Raw genomic sequence first — 15,417 nt, 5'->3', positions numbered from 1 at the left:
GAATATGAGGACTCTGGTTACGAATCATGAGCTCTGTGTTCTGATTGGTTCAGGCTCGGGGGAAGAAGCGCCAGATCGGTTGGTTTCCGGCCAACTACGTGAAGCTGCTCAGTCCCAGCACCAGCAAGACGACGCCCACAGAGCCCACCCCTCCAAAACTGGCTCCGGCCAACACAGGTACTCACACAGGTACAATCACAAACAAATACACGTGCAATGTCTTTAAAGGTACTGTAGCTGCATCGCAATATGCTGGGGAAATAAATGAATCACAGGGTTCCTACGCAGTATGGAAAAAATGTGGAATTGGAAAAAAGAAAAGAGAGTATGGAAACATATTTGTTTTTCCAGAGTATTGATCCTTTTCTTTTTCTTATTGAATAGAAAATTCTAATAAGAAATTGATCATACAAGCAGTGTTTTCCATGGGGTTTATGCATATTTACCAGTGTGTAAGAATAGGTGTCAGAATGGAACATACATGTTAACATTTATTTACATAATAGAAATCTATATATTTGTACTCAAATACAGTGTGCAAAATCGACCAAGGAGTCGGGAATATATATATATTTATTATTTCTTAAATTGGAGCGTATGTAGGAACCCTTGAACTACCTAAACCATCACACCAGAAACATTTAAGCATATTTTTTCCATTCTTTGTGGAAAAGCATTTTTTGGGTTTTTTTAAGTTGTGGTCCATAAATAATCAATATATTTCTGAAATATGTTGTTTGTGTTACTTTGATAAAAAACTTTTATTGCAACTTATATGAAAGTTGGCATATTATATTGACTGGACCTCATGACATGTAAAAGCCACCAATTCTGATTGATAAAAAAACATATATATAAACATATAATATACAAATAAAACAAACTTGAATCTCATGTGTGTAGATTAAAATATATCTGGACAACAGAATCATGGAATGATATAAGAGGGAAATAGTCTCTTTTAAGTGTCACATGTGACCTTGAATCCTCATTCTGTCCGTCATGTCTGCCTCCGGTCCTGAAGCCGTGTGTCAGGTGATCGGCATGTACGACTACGTGGCCCAGAACGACGACGAGCTGGCCTTCCAGAAGGGTCAGGTGATCACGGTGCTCAACAAGGACGACTGTGATTGGTGGAAAGGGGAGCTCAACGGGAGGGAGGGGCTGTTTCCCAGCAACTACGTCAAACTCACCACAGACACCGACCCGAGCACGCAGTGTGAGTACACACTCACACACACAAACACACACACACACACACATAACCCCACATGAACACATACACAACATACTAATATTAGCATTCTCAATAGGACACACAGTCACACTCACACACTCACACACCCCAGAGCCAGGTGTGGAGATGCTGTCCCTCTCTCTCTCTGTTTGACCCCGGATTGGTTTGACCTGTGACCTTTCACCTTGACACCTCCTTTGGGCCTCTTTGATAACCTCCCAGTCGTGCAACACCTCTGGGTGGTGTTTGTGTGTGTTTTTATAGTGTGTATGTGCATGCATGTGTTTGTGTATATTTGCTTCAGTGTAAAAGTGTTTCCTTTCTTCCTGCATGTGTCCCTTCAGCATGATCCACCATAGACTTGGAGTTTCTAGAGCTGAGCAAAGAGACCCTGACAGTAAAACATGGAAGTTGTGGGTATTTTTTAGGGATACTGAGCCAAAATGTGACCTTGTACTAGAAATAAAAACTATAAAACGTTTTGAATTATTTATAAGATCCTCATGCAGACATATTAGGACACATGAGCACCTTTGGTCCTGCAAATACTGCTATTTCTATCAATTATATACTTTCAGCGGAATCATATCATTCCATTGTTATTGCTTATTATAATGAAAAAACTGACAGAGATAAAGAAGTTCTTGTTTCACATGTGAGTGTAATGTAGAGTGTAATGTACGGTTCTGAAACATATCTATTTCGATAAATTTAAAATATTCTTATAAATATTGTGATATTGTGGATGACAAAAACAGTTGGATGACAAAAACAGGAGAACAGTCACAATTTACTGGAAACAACAACCATAGAGATGACGCAGAAGCATTTGATGCAATTATAAAAACATCAGTTACTGATAATCAGTCAATCATTACAAGCTTTTAGAATACATTACAAGTTTTGATTAAATTATTGCAACGTACAACAACACAACTCATTGAGGTACTTTATACATTTTATTGGATTCCTAATTAAATAAAATTTGAATAATGTTTTCACAAAATAAAATCTGCACCTGTTTGTAAAATGTAATGTGGAAAAACAAAATAGGTGACATTGACCTCCAGACAACATTCATGAGTCTACCCGTTTTTTATATATAAATATATAATATGTGGTGTACACAAAATTAAAACTGAGTACTACCACTCCTTGTTGAACAGTTGTTGATCTATATATGACATTTAGTTTGTTTAGCAGATTAGTATTTAAGGAAAAGCAGCCACCGTGCATTTGTTGAGTTGTCTGAGCTGAAAACACTGGAACGATAACATTTCAATTTAAGTAATATTTGCTGATATTATTCATCAAAGTTATATTTGTATATTTACATGTGTACCGTTCAATAGGAAACAAGAAATTTCCTGACAGAAACACCAAATTTTTATTATTATTTTAATTTAAGAGCTTCTCTTTTTTTATTATAAAATGTCCTATTCAGTACATATCTCAGCTTTTAAAATAAAATTGTGTTTATTTTTTTTACGAAAAAAATACTTTAATCAGAGGCATCTTTATCAGAATTCTGGCCTCAGGTATGCGACGTATACAGTTAAAAATTCTTAAGTTAGTAGACACAACAACGGTCTGCAGATAGAAGCTTTTCCGCGCCGCTCGCTCTAGATCCTCTGTTTCTATGCCAGGTTAGAGCACACCTCCACACTCTCTGTCTTGCTGCACGCTCCACCCACCTAGCGCCCGACTGGTTGTTGTTGTTGTTGTTGTTTTGTTTAGTTGTTTTTGTTGATGTTGTTGTTGTCGTCCTCTCTCTAGGATCATATCATTACCCAGAATCCCCCTCTCCTCAAAGCCCTCAAAGAGACCCACTAGGCCACGCCTACTAGGCCACTCAACCAATGGGACAGCAGCAAGAGGTCACATGACCCTGGAAATGGCGACTCTCCACCAATAGAAGCCAGAGACAGACAGACAGACAGACTGTAACGTTTAAAAAAAAAAAAAAAAAAAAAAAAAAAAAAAACGCCCAGTGGTGGCGAGGACTCTGTCTATGCACGGCTCTGACTGGACTTGGCCAAAACTCTGTTTATCTAACGCTCTGGCTCCAAACAGCACTGTTGCAACAGGAGGGAGATCAATAGTCAGCGCTCCTCTCCTCCTCTCCTACTTTTCTTCTTCTCTCCTCCTCATGTCTTTTTTTTATCGTTCTTCTTCTCCTCTTTCTGTTTTATCCGTCAGAAAGGCGTTTTTTTAGATAAGGAGGGAGAAGAAGAAGAAGAAAAAAAAAAAAAAAAAGGAGGAGAGACAAAGACTATTGAGCTCCTTTCTCCCAGATTGGACTGATGAACATGTTTTTGGACTGGATCACAGTGACTGTACACACACACACACACACACACACACACACACACACACACACACACATTACATATACATTACACACACACACACACACACACACACACACACACACACACACACACACACACAGCCCTATCGTAGCGTGGTTCAGTGGATAGTGGGTCATTTTGTGGCTTTCTGGGAGATTCTCTCATTAGAGCCAGTAGCTCAGCTCATCCCGCTTCTTCCTCCCTGTTTTTTTTAATTTTGTTATTTTTTTATTTTATTTCTCTAACCTCCCATCGGTTCGGCGGCTTAATTCACATGTCAATCAAAAGCGCTGGCTCCACCCCATCCCCTCACTAACACCCCCCCCTCCCCACAGCTCCACAGAAAGACCCACTATCTGCTGGAGGACAAGCCTCACTGTCAATGTCTCCTCTCCTCTCTTTACATCTCCTCTCCTCAATGCCAAAGACTTTCCTTCCCTCCTTCTTTTCTTCCCCTTCCCCCTACGCCAAAAGGAGATGGAGAGGAGAGGAAATGAGGCAGTATTGAGACGCGTCCGAGCGGCTGAGCGCTAAGTTTCAACCCAGGAATGCTGGGCTCCCTTCTATGTTCTATGTTTTCTCCTGTTCTCTTTCTCTGCTAGGGAAGGAAGCATAGAAGGGAGCGAGCAGCTGGAATGGGACTCAGCCACGTAGCTCAGGGCTTTAAATGGAAAGCCACGCTGTAGACGCTAAGCATACGAGCTAACCAAATTACACACACACACGTTAGATGCAACATGGTACAGAGAGTTTGCACATGACATGAAACAGTGTGAACACACACGCACACACACGTATATCTCTCTCTCTCACACACACACACACACACACACACACACACACACACACACACACACACACACACAGTGATAATGTTTTTATCCGTTGTAGTTTAACACTCTATGAATATGTATTAACTTTAACTGATCAGTTTTATGTTCTGTTGTTGTTATTTTTGTTTACATGTTTATTGTTTTGTCTGTTGCTATGAGGATGAGATGCTGTTGAGGGTTGAGACCAGGATGACGGACATTTACACGACACACAAGACCGATTTGGTACTAAATATGAAGGGGTGAAAAACTAAAAAACACTTGCCCATGGCCGTCGTCAGATCTTTGAATCATTCCAGTTAAAGGAATATTTCTACATTTTGTGAAATTCACTTATTTGCTTCATAAATGAGCGTTAAATTATCAAAATGAATACCACTCTCATGTCCGTCTGTTAAGTATCACGCTACATTCAGGCTGTGATTAGCTTAGCTTAGCATACAAGCGGAAGCACTTTGAAACAGCTAGCTTGGCTCAAAATAAGCCTAAAACCTCCTTTGAAGTCAGCATTTAACTCCCATAAAACTAAAGTTTTTACATTTATGTTTGTGCAGGGATGAAACAAAAAAATACAACATTAACTTGAGAGCATTTTAGGCGTTCGCTTTTGTATTTTGGAGCTCTGGAAAGAGCCAGGCGAGTTGTATCCCCCTTCCTCCAGTTTTTATGCTAAGCTAAGCTAATTGCTTCTGGCTCTAGCTTCATGTTTAATGTACAGACATGAGAGTGATATTGATCTTAACATCTCACACAAGAAAGCAAATAAGCATATTTCCTAAAATGACGAACTACTCCTTTAAATAGCTCAGCTGTTCTTTAGTTGTGGCTCAACTTCACAAACTAGTGATTTTTTTTTTTTTAAGTCATTTTGAGCTTTACCTCCTTTAATATTCCACACTGTGATGCACCTTTTTGAAAGTGTTTTAACGCATTTGTCACCAGACTTCATGCACAAAAAAGCTGATTTTAAGTTTGCTTCCGCCTCTCCCTGGACTGCAAAAACCTACTGTAAAAATATATATCATTCATCATTTCACCCCTATGAGATATTAAAGAAGGAAAGTGAAACCTGTGATATTTTAAACTCACTAAAAAAACCTCTTCAGAGGACCGCAGCTGTCATAACTCCTTCCTGCACTTCTAATCAAACCTATAAGACACTTCGTTCCCACTCATTTTATCATATTACTGATGAACAGGTCTGTGTTGAGGGTCAGTGCCAACAGCAAAGCCTCGCAACATATAATATATATACTGTACATTACCTGTTACCATGGTGACGCACCTCCCCGGTGTATCTTCTGCATTTCCCACAGCAACAGACGTAGTGTTATAACGGTGGCCATATCAGATTTGTATTGTTTTTTTTGTTTATGTTTATCCAGATGACAGTATTGTGATTCTTTTTAATGTTTACCCTCAGAAACACAAACGACAAAATGAAACGATTATTGAACTACGCAAGTTTTTTATACAACAAGCAATAGAGTTGTTATTATTATTATTATTATTGTTATTATTGTTGTTGTTGTTAACCTGCTTGGATCCCATTGGCTCCTCAAGTGTGTCAGTATTGGAGGTGGAGGTCTCTGATTGGGCGATGAGTCAAAGACCGTCGGTTGTTAAACTAAACTGAGACTGGAGGATTGTTTTGGGAGATAAATATGAACAGATCTAGTTCTCAGGGTCCTAGTGGGAGTTTCTTTCAGTTTGGTAACCGACGGTCGAGACTTCCTCACAGTCAGATTGAGTATTTTAGGTTGGAACAAAGACCCACCTTGACCAGAGCCATGCAGCAATATATCACACTTCCTAATAAAGCCTGTTACTACATGCGAACACTCCCACCTGCAGACTTCATTTTTGTCCCTATTAGCATGCTGCAGGTGGAAGCAGACCAGACTTCAGCTATAAACATTGATTTTTAAACATTTATGTCTTTTACCATTATTTTTTTTAACACAACGCACACAGTTTGCTCTGAAGCATGGCTCTGGTCTAGTCTGGTTCCTTTAAATAAATTTAAAAAAAAAAATCATGAATAAAAGCTCTGTATGATTCTATAGTTAATCTAATGAATGATAATTGGTTGATGCTTCATGTGGATTATAAATAGCAAAATGATGAATGGACGAATGGATTAACAGCCAAATGTGACAGACTGCACTTGGTGTCGGAGAGTGAATGAGTGAGTGAAAACGAAAGCATGAATGAGCAGTTTTATGGACGCTAATGGTCAGATGGAAACACAAAAGGATGGGAGAAAAACAAAAGGATACTTGAATGAGTGAATGAAAACGTGCAGAATGTTAGCATAGCATTGGTAGTTAAAAAAAAAAAATGTCCCGAGGTTTTATTGGTGGAGATTTTAATGAAGCGTTGAATCTGACTGGTCCTGATGATTAAATGCTCTGAGACAGACTGCAGCCGACTGGCCTCGTTACTCTCACACACACACACACACACACACACACACACACACACACACACACACACACACACACACACTCAAATAAATCTGTCTTAAGTGTATAGAAACCTCCTGTTTAACAAGCATTTGTTTATAAAGTTTTGATTTTTAATACGTATGGGCCTTTTATAACAGTTTGTTAAACAAATATTTAAAAAAATATACATTAAATACATGTATTAAGTTTGTTAATGGTGAGCCAAACAACTTTAAGCTACATTTATTAAAATGTTAAATCACTTTTCAGCATCTTTGCAGCTGTTTTTTGCTAAAAAGGCTGAAATATAAGAAATATAAATAGAGGTTCTTATAAGGCACATATATATATATCAAAGCTGTGTGTCTCTTGTTCCTCAAAAACTGGAATGTTAGAATACCAAAATTTTGATTTCAACTTTTGGACATCTAGCAAACTATTGATAACTGCAGCAGAGCGCAATTACACCTTTGTCTTAACTGATTCCACAGCAGATCTGAGTTTGTAACAAATCGAGAAAAAAACTCTTAACAATTTGTTTTGCACTCAGCTTAAAACTATTTTAGGTAATAAAAGTCATAAATATCTGTATAAATACCAGTTTCATGCCAATATCCAGGCAGTTTCTGCTATTTACAGTCAAAACTTAAGCCGTATTGAGAAGCTTCCTTGTATAGCTAGATGTAAAAAATATTACATTTCTAATAGACATTCTTATTGAATACTTTTACACTTACACACATATTTAGACATCTTAATGAAATAAATACACATTAAATCACAGTTTAAATGAGCACAACACAGACTCACATAGCAGACTTTTGACTCAAACATTCCTCCAGAGCGTTCTTCTGTCTGTTGATCTCAGGTATGTAATGTGTTGGTGATGTATTAACACAGGTTTGATAGATGTTAATATATTTTATTTTTTTTACTCCTTGCATGTGTCAGCTGTATGTGTGATGTTTGTCTTTCAGGGTGCGCTGACCTCCACCTGCTGGACATGCTGAGTCCCACGGAGAGGAAGAGGCAGGGCTACATCCACGAGCTCATCGTCACCGAGGAGAACTACGTCAACGATCTGCAGCTCGTCACAGAGGTGAACACACAGAAACCTCTTATATATATATATATATATACAGTATGTAACACAACATGTTTACCAGGTATTTGTGGTTATTTAAGGAGAATATCAAGATTTATTTTAGTGTAGATGTCAGTTTTACTGTCACATGATCCTTTTGTTTCCACTACAACCAGATTTAAACAGAGCAGAAGACAAAAATACACTTTATTTTGTCTAAATGGAGGCTGAAAATTTGCACGAAACATTTGCTTTTTGCTGACTTTATTTGGCTTAAAGATCTGATATTGTAAAAGTTCTTCAAAATCAAGTTGCGCAAACAAAACTTTATCAACAATCAAGTAGTAAACAACTGAATTCCCATGGTGGGATTTGAAGTAGCAAACAGATTTATAGGAAAATACAAAAATCTTAAAAATATCTATTAAAACTTGTGTTTTGATAAATATTGGTGCATTTGTAATAACTTGTCTCTGTGTGTTTAGATCTTCCACAAACCTCTGTTGGAGTGCGAGCTGCTGACGGAGAAGGAGGTGGCCATGATCTTCGTCAACTGGAAGGAGCTCATCATGTGCAACATCAAACTGCTCAAGTAAAGAGAAACGCACCGAACACATTCACACATTACATTAAACATAACGTGTCATAATTTAAATCCTCATTTCCAAACCTGAAACAGAAAGGAGGACTATATTTTCTAATTTACATAAAATTAATTGAGGTTTGGTTCTAAAACACCAAATAGAATTCTTTATGAGTTTTCCCTGAAAAAACCCAGAAGTCCAAACTTCCCATCATGCCTCTCTCTCTCCTCCTGCAGGGCTCTGAGAGTGAGGAAGAAGATGTCGGGCGATCGGATGCCGGTGAAGATGATTGGTGACATCCTGACCAACCAGCTGCCTCACATGCAGCCATACATCAGGTTCCGTCTGTCATCTTTTAATCCCGTCTTTCAGGGAGTCGCTTGATTTTTTTGCATCTTTTATAAACAGCTGTAATGTAAATGTGCTTGTTTTCTAATTATGTGATGATTTTATTTTATTTATTGTGTGTGTGTTCAGGTTCTGTTCGTGTCAGCTGAACGGGGCCACACTGATTCAGCAGAAAACTGACGACAACCCTGAGATCAAAGACTTCCTGAAGGTAGAAAATACACACAAACACACACACTTTTTGTGCAGCACTTAACTTTTTTAGTGAGAATCAAAGGATTCCATTATGAAATGGGGTTAATTCAACATTCTGCATGAATTATTGAGTAGAATTTGTCAGTTGTGGTTTGTAAACACAACATTCAAAGTTGGCCCCTTCTCCGAGGTCCAACAAGTTTTATGGTGCCTCTGCAAAGTTTTGAAACAAGCTTTATCATACTTGGCATTTTCGCCCAGGCTATAATTGCGTGTTCTCCGTAGCTTCCTCTTGTATGTGTGCATACGATCTGGCACCTGTTTGTTAAGTTTGTATAGGAAGTGACGCCCAGAAACGTCCCGAAAACAACCAAATAATAAAAAAACAGAGAGAGACAGACATCATAACACACCTCTAATGGATCACAAGTGATGATTGAGAGGGATCATTTTTGTTTTTAAGGAAAATACTACTCATTTAAACTTCAAAAATACATATTTGTCCTCTTAACTTCAGTGCTACTTGGTGTGAGTGTCTGAGTGTTGGACATGCCTGCCTTGTGTCAAATATATTGGGAATATATGGCACCTTGGCTTGTGGTGCTCAAAGCGCCAAAAAATAAATACATTTAAAACTCAAAGCAGTCTCTTTCTGTAAATCATGTTTACTCAAATGAATCCACAGATGTGACCAGTTTCATGTTTGTTTGAAAGAAAAAAGTTCCTTCAACTTTAGACATTAGGAATAGGGTTCAACCAGCATTTCATAGATATAGATTACAAATAATTCCTCTCTAGTGTGAAAAGCACTGATTTCAGTTGTCTCTCTCTGTCTCTCAGAGGTTAGCGATGGATCCCAGGTGTAAAGGGATGCCTCTGTCCAGCTTCCTGCTCAAACCCATGCAGAGAGTCACTCGCTACCCGCTCATCATCAAGAACGTACGTATCACACACAAACTAAAGGATGAGTTTAGGAGACTTTAAACTCACCTCCAGTGTGCTTTCCATTCCCTCTTTTCTTATTTTTCTTCGTCTGTCATTGTCGATTTCAGATCTTAGAAAATACTCCGGAGTCACATCCCGATAACAGTCATCTGAAAGCTGCTCTGGAGAAAGCAGAGGAGCTGTGCTCACAGGTGAACACACACACACACACACACACACACACACACACACACACACACACACACACACACACACACACACACACACACACACAATCTGGTGTCCATCACTTGCAGTGCAAAGTAGGAAAGAGTGCAAATATAAATATCAATGATGTGCGAATACAACAAATTCAAAGTTTATGTAAGTAAAAGTTTGTTTGTACATATGTGATATCTTTTACAATAATTGTATTTTTTTTTTACGTTCCAACAAATAAATAAGTAAAATGAATGGTGTGTGTGTGTGTGTGTGTGTGTGTGTGTGTGTGTGTGTGTGTGTGTGTGTGTGTGTGTGTGTGTGTGTGTGTGTGTGTGTGTGTGTGTGTGTGTTTGTTCTGTGTGTGTGTTTAGGTGAATGAGGGCGTCAGGGAGAAGGAGAACTCAGATCGTCTGGAGTGGATTCAGGCTCACGTTCAATGTGAAGGCCTGTCTGAGGTAACACACACACACACACACACACACACACACACACACACACACACACACACCTTTAGAATAAATCATCGATCACTTTAAGTAAAATGATTTCTTCAGATTTCCTGATCTTATCTGAACAAATTCAACATAATAACTCATGAATAAATACAGACAACCAAGAGCTAATTAGTATTCATATTTATCCTTAATTTATGCAGGATAGGTTTACTCTAAACTCCCACTTTAATTAGAACATCAGCAACAAAATATCAAGTATAGACTTATTAATTAAACATTATTTAATCATCAGTAATTATTTGAAAACAAATTGGAAGATTTCACTCTCGACTCTGGTTTTAATTATAATGTTTGATATTTTATAGGCAACGCTATTAAAAAATAATCATCTTCTCCGCCTCTGTCCTCCAGCAACTGGTGTTTAACTCCGTCACCAACTGTCTGGGTCCACGGAAGTTCCTCCACAGCGGAAAGCTGTTTAAAGCCAAGAGCAGCAAGGAGCTCTACGGATTCCTGTTCAACGACTTCCTGCTGCTGACTCAGGTGAGCTCATGATGTTACGTCTACTCCATATTTAAGAGGGAAATGTTATCATGTGACAGCTGTAATTTCTTTTCTTTTTCTTTTTTTCTTTTCTTTTGGCTTGTGACATCTCACAAAAAAGCACACTGTCTATTTAAGGCCACTTGATTTGATTTATTTATTAGCACATAAAAAAAAAGAATCTGAATCAGCTTTAATGGATCTATTTTTTTGCATCTCTTACAATGTTCTTACACAGAAATAGAAAGCTGGACAGATTAAGGTAAAGAATAAACAGGACTGTTATGTACACAGGTACAGTGATGAAAAATACGTGTAAATATAAATATATACATTTCTATATAAAAAGTAACAATGAAATAAGAAAATTACCAAACATTTTAAAAATTTAGAATATGCTGGGGAGCCTTAAAGGCTTATCACGGGTCTTCCCCAATTCTAATTAAAATGATAAAATTAAATAATAAATTATTCAATAAAACTTCATAAATAAACTCTAAATAATAGAAAAAAACATAAAGTACTTTAGAAAGGGCCAAACCCCAAACTGGTAACCAATAAGATTACAGAGGTACTTTCTGTATGTAATTAAGCAATAAAAAATTATTGGCTAATAATATTAAGTATAATAATATATCGATGATGAGGGGCATTGTTTTGCAAAACAAACACTTTAACTTCTGATTGAATATTTTTACATGGTAGTATTAGAACTCTTACTGTGTGTTTTTTTTCTGCTCATTCCCGGCTCTACTGAAACCTTTTTCCTGTTTTCTAAATCCGTCTTCCTCTTTGTTCCCTCTCACAGGTGACCAAACCTCTGGGCTCTTCAGGCTCCGACAAAGTCTTCTCCTCCAAAACACACCTGCAGTACCGCATGTACAAAACGGTAAGACGACACACACACTTTTAAACACACATGAACTCTCACCCACTCTCCTCCTGTTTAAACAGGGTCATCGGCAGGTCCTTTACTCCTGAAGTTTAATTGTTCAGGGGTTACTATGTATTTAACTGTTAATTAAAAAGAAAAACTGTGTTTTAACATAAAATAAAACATGATTTTCTTATCCTCCCTAAAATAAAGTAGAATTTTTTTTTTAAATAGACAAACCTGCAGTTAATGTTTCTATTCACACAATTTAACTTTTTTTTGTCTCTTTCAGCCGATCTTCCTGAATGAAGTGTTGGTGAAGCTGCCGACGGACCCGTCAGGTGATGAGCCTCTGTTCCACATCTCTCACATCGACAGAGTTTACACTCTCAGAGCAGAGAGTATCAACGAAAGGTAAAATATACAAACACATGGATGAACATGTACATTACTCTCTCTTTCTTTCTTAGTTTGATCATAATGATATTAACTTGATGTATTGTATTTAAAAAGCATGTTTTTTGTCTGTTTTTTGTTTTCATGCAGGACGGCGTGGGTTCAGAAAATCAAAGCAGCTTCAGAACTCTTCATTGAGACGGAGAAGAAGAAGAGAGAGAAGGCGTATCTAGGTATCTATCTTTTCCTTTTCTCCACCCTGAACGTTTTGTTAAAGGAGAAAGAATAGATCATTAAATAAATGCATTTTTGTGTGTCTTTGTCTCAGTTCGTTCTCAGAGAGCCACAGGTATCGGTAGACTGATGGTCAACATTGTGGAGGGAATCGAGCTCAAACCCTGTCGCTCCCACGGTATGTACCGCTATGCAAAAAGAGGGGAGGAGTTTATTTTTATTTAATTATGTATTGTTACTATCTTTAATAAGAAAAAAAAATGTTTTAAAGCTAAAATTTTGTTCCTGCTTAACTATAAATTGCTTCTTCAACATAACTTTTGGCCAGAGATTTAGCCATAACATTACCATAAATATAAATACGGTACGTTTTCACCCAAATCGTGACATAGATTCTGTTAAAAAAGTGTCAGCATCTAAAATAGAAGTTGTCAATTCCTAATTTATTTGATACTTGGTGGACTTTTCAACTATGTTATTATTTATGTATTAATAAATATACCTGTTTGTGTGTCTTTGCAGGAAAAAGTAACCCATACTGTGAGGTAACCATGGGTTCACAGTGCCATATCACAAAGACATTACAGGTGTGTTTTTTATTTAGTATTTTTCCATAATTCTCCAAAGATTAAGAGACATTTACAAGAGTTTATTATTGTTTCTCTTCCATTACTTACTTTGTGATCCTCCTTAAGAGACTAACAAACCAGCATTCTTATTTTTAACATTTTCGTTGTTAAAGTTAGTCGGGTGTTGAATGCAAAATAAGAGATATTCTCAGTCATTGAGAAGAACCTGTTTTGTAAAGTTAGTTTGAAGAGACATAGGTCTAATTTCACAATTAAAACTATTTAAAAAATTCACTGTTTTTATTCTTTAATCAAGTTCTGTATTGTTCCAAGTCTGCTGAGATAATAATTCATCTATTGGCTATTAATGTTTTATTAAATAGTATGAATGAAAATCTACACTGACTCTCATAATATTTGTAAATAATGTAAATATATATATGTATAGTAGTATAGTATATAATATGTATATGTATATATATGTAAAGGTTATTCATTTTGCTGCCTTCCTCTCCCTTCGTAGGACACATTGAACCCGAAGTGGAACTCCAACTGTCAGTTTTTTATAAAGGACCTGGAGCAGGACGTCCTCTGTGTCACTGTGTTTGAACGAGACCAGTTCTCACCTGACGGTCAGTCATAAAACCAATACCTGATTTACCACCAGTGAAGATAAATCACTTTATTTTATATATTTACATCACAAATTCTCTTTTTTTTCTTTCTTCCCCACCACCATCAGACTTCCTGGGCAGGACAGAGATCCGGTTGGCTGAAATAAAGAAGGACCAGGGCTCTAAAGGACCAATCACGAAGCGGTTGCTGCTCCACGAGGTTCCCACAGGAGAGATCGTGGTCAGGCTGGACCTCCAGCTGTTTGAGGAACCGTAAAAAGAAACCTGGACAGGATCCTACTGGACTGGATTGGACCGAGAAAAAAGGATCTAAGAGATACGATGTGGACCAGACGGTTGGGCTGGAGTAGACTGGACTGGATTCTCTTAGTTTGGTCTGGTTCTGTTTCAGAGAGCTGACAGGCTGTTTATGTCTAAAGAGGGACGTTCATTCAGCTGAGGGAAAGAAGCAGGTATACAATGTGCTTGTTAAATTAATAGAAAATATAAGAATTAGAATGGGCAAAGCGAATAACTGCGTAAAAACTGGGTCCTGCAAACACCAGCTTATAGTCCAAATGTGATAGTAACACAGTAAAATGATAATAAACTAACTGACATACAGATAATCTGGGCTGATTGGTGTCTGGGGCCAAACAGCAAAGGACCCCAATAACGATATACATAAGTGCATTTTTAGGAGAAATCTACAGACACAAATAGACAAAGTAGTAAAATCAACACCTAAAAGTGTATTTTGGATGTTTTGTTTTCCGCTAGTCTGAAAAAGATAAATGTCAGGGAAGCGAAATAGGACAAAATCTCAAAATTGACCAGTGACACTCCTTAATATTAAACCATAATATTCTGCAGGTTCTGAAGAAATCACTTAATCTCTTGAACTATTAAAATGTCTTACATTCACTTTAAAGTCTTACATTTTATTTCACTGGTTTTAAAAAAAGTAGCTGTTTCTTTTCCGATTAGAGATTGTACCAGTTCAGCTTTAAAGACGAGCAGCTCTTATAATGCACCCCATCGTGCTAATTAGCTTAGCATTAGGCAAGATGGTGTACTACCAAGACCTGTTTATTTCCCAGTCCAGTCCAGTCTACGTCTTTCCTCCCTACAGTCTGGTCCAGTTCAGTATTTGGTCCATCTAATCCAGTCCGGTCCTCTCGGAGATCAGCCGGGTCTTTAATGTTTTCTCCTCCTCTGCTTCATCAGACAGTCTCAGACACTCCAGTGACAATCCCAGCCCTCCTTCTAGTCCCAACAAACCCAAACCCCTGTGTGTGTGTGTGTGTGTGTGTGTGTGTGTGTGTGTGTGTGTGTGTGTGTGTGTGTGTGTGTGTGTGTGTGTGTGTGTGTGTGTGTGTGTGTGTGTGTGTGTGTGTGTGTGTGTGTGTGTGTGTGTGTGTGTGTGTGTGTGTGTGTGTGTGCAACAGACGGCTGGTGTGTGTATGAGTGTCTCGATGGACAGGCTAATTAAAGGTACTTTTTTTTT

At 37.8% G+C, this 15,417-nt stretch overlaps 1 protein-coding gene across 2 annotated transcripts in view; it reads left to right on the top strand.

Moving 5' to 3' along the window:
• itsn1 (intersectin 1 (SH3 domain protein)) overlaps positions 1-15,206 on the top strand; it is a 43,643-nt gene extending 28,437 nt beyond the window's left edge. The window contains exons 29-45 of one of the 2 annotated variants that reach the window (XM_054600486.1): positions 54-177; positions 1,025-1,219; positions 7,846-7,967; positions 8,438-8,544; positions 8,773-8,874; positions 9,014-9,095; positions 9,920-10,018; positions 10,132-10,215; positions 10,597-10,680; positions 11,092-11,223; positions 12,032-12,112; positions 12,390-12,511; positions 12,644-12,726; positions 12,822-12,905; positions 13,250-13,314; positions 13,820-13,928; positions 14,039-15,206. In XM_054600486.1, coding sequence (XP_054456461.1) covers positions 54-177; positions 1,025-1,219; positions 7,846-7,967; positions 8,438-8,544; positions 8,773-8,874; positions 9,014-9,095; positions 9,920-10,018; positions 10,132-10,215; positions 10,597-10,680; positions 11,092-11,223; positions 12,032-12,112; positions 12,390-12,511; positions 12,644-12,726; positions 12,822-12,905; positions 13,250-13,314; positions 13,820-13,928; positions 14,039-14,187 — 1,824 coding nt within the window. In that variant the 3' untranslated portion in view covers positions 14,188-15,206. Of the gene's footprint in view, positions 1-53; positions 178-1,024; positions 1,220-3,013; positions 3,205-7,845; positions 7,968-8,437; positions 8,545-8,772; positions 8,875-9,013; positions 9,096-9,919; positions 10,019-10,131; positions 10,216-10,596; positions 10,681-11,091; positions 11,224-12,031; positions 12,113-12,389; positions 12,512-12,643; positions 12,727-12,821; positions 12,906-13,249; positions 13,315-13,819; positions 13,929-14,038 lie in introns of those variants that run through there. The other variant, XM_054600485.1, reaches the window with a different exon arrangement.
• Positions 15,207-15,417: the final 211 nt, after the last annotated feature.

This window comes from Anoplopoma fimbria, chromosome 6 (assembly GCF_027596085.1).
Source record: "Anoplopoma fimbria isolate UVic2021 breed Golden Eagle Sablefish chromosome 6, Afim_UVic_2022, whole genome shotgun sequence".
Classification (NCBI taxonomy): domain Eukaryota; kingdom Metazoa; phylum Chordata; class Actinopteri; order Perciformes; family Anoplopomatidae; genus Anoplopoma; species Anoplopoma fimbria.
This window is presented reverse-complemented; position numbering and strand designations above follow the sequence as displayed.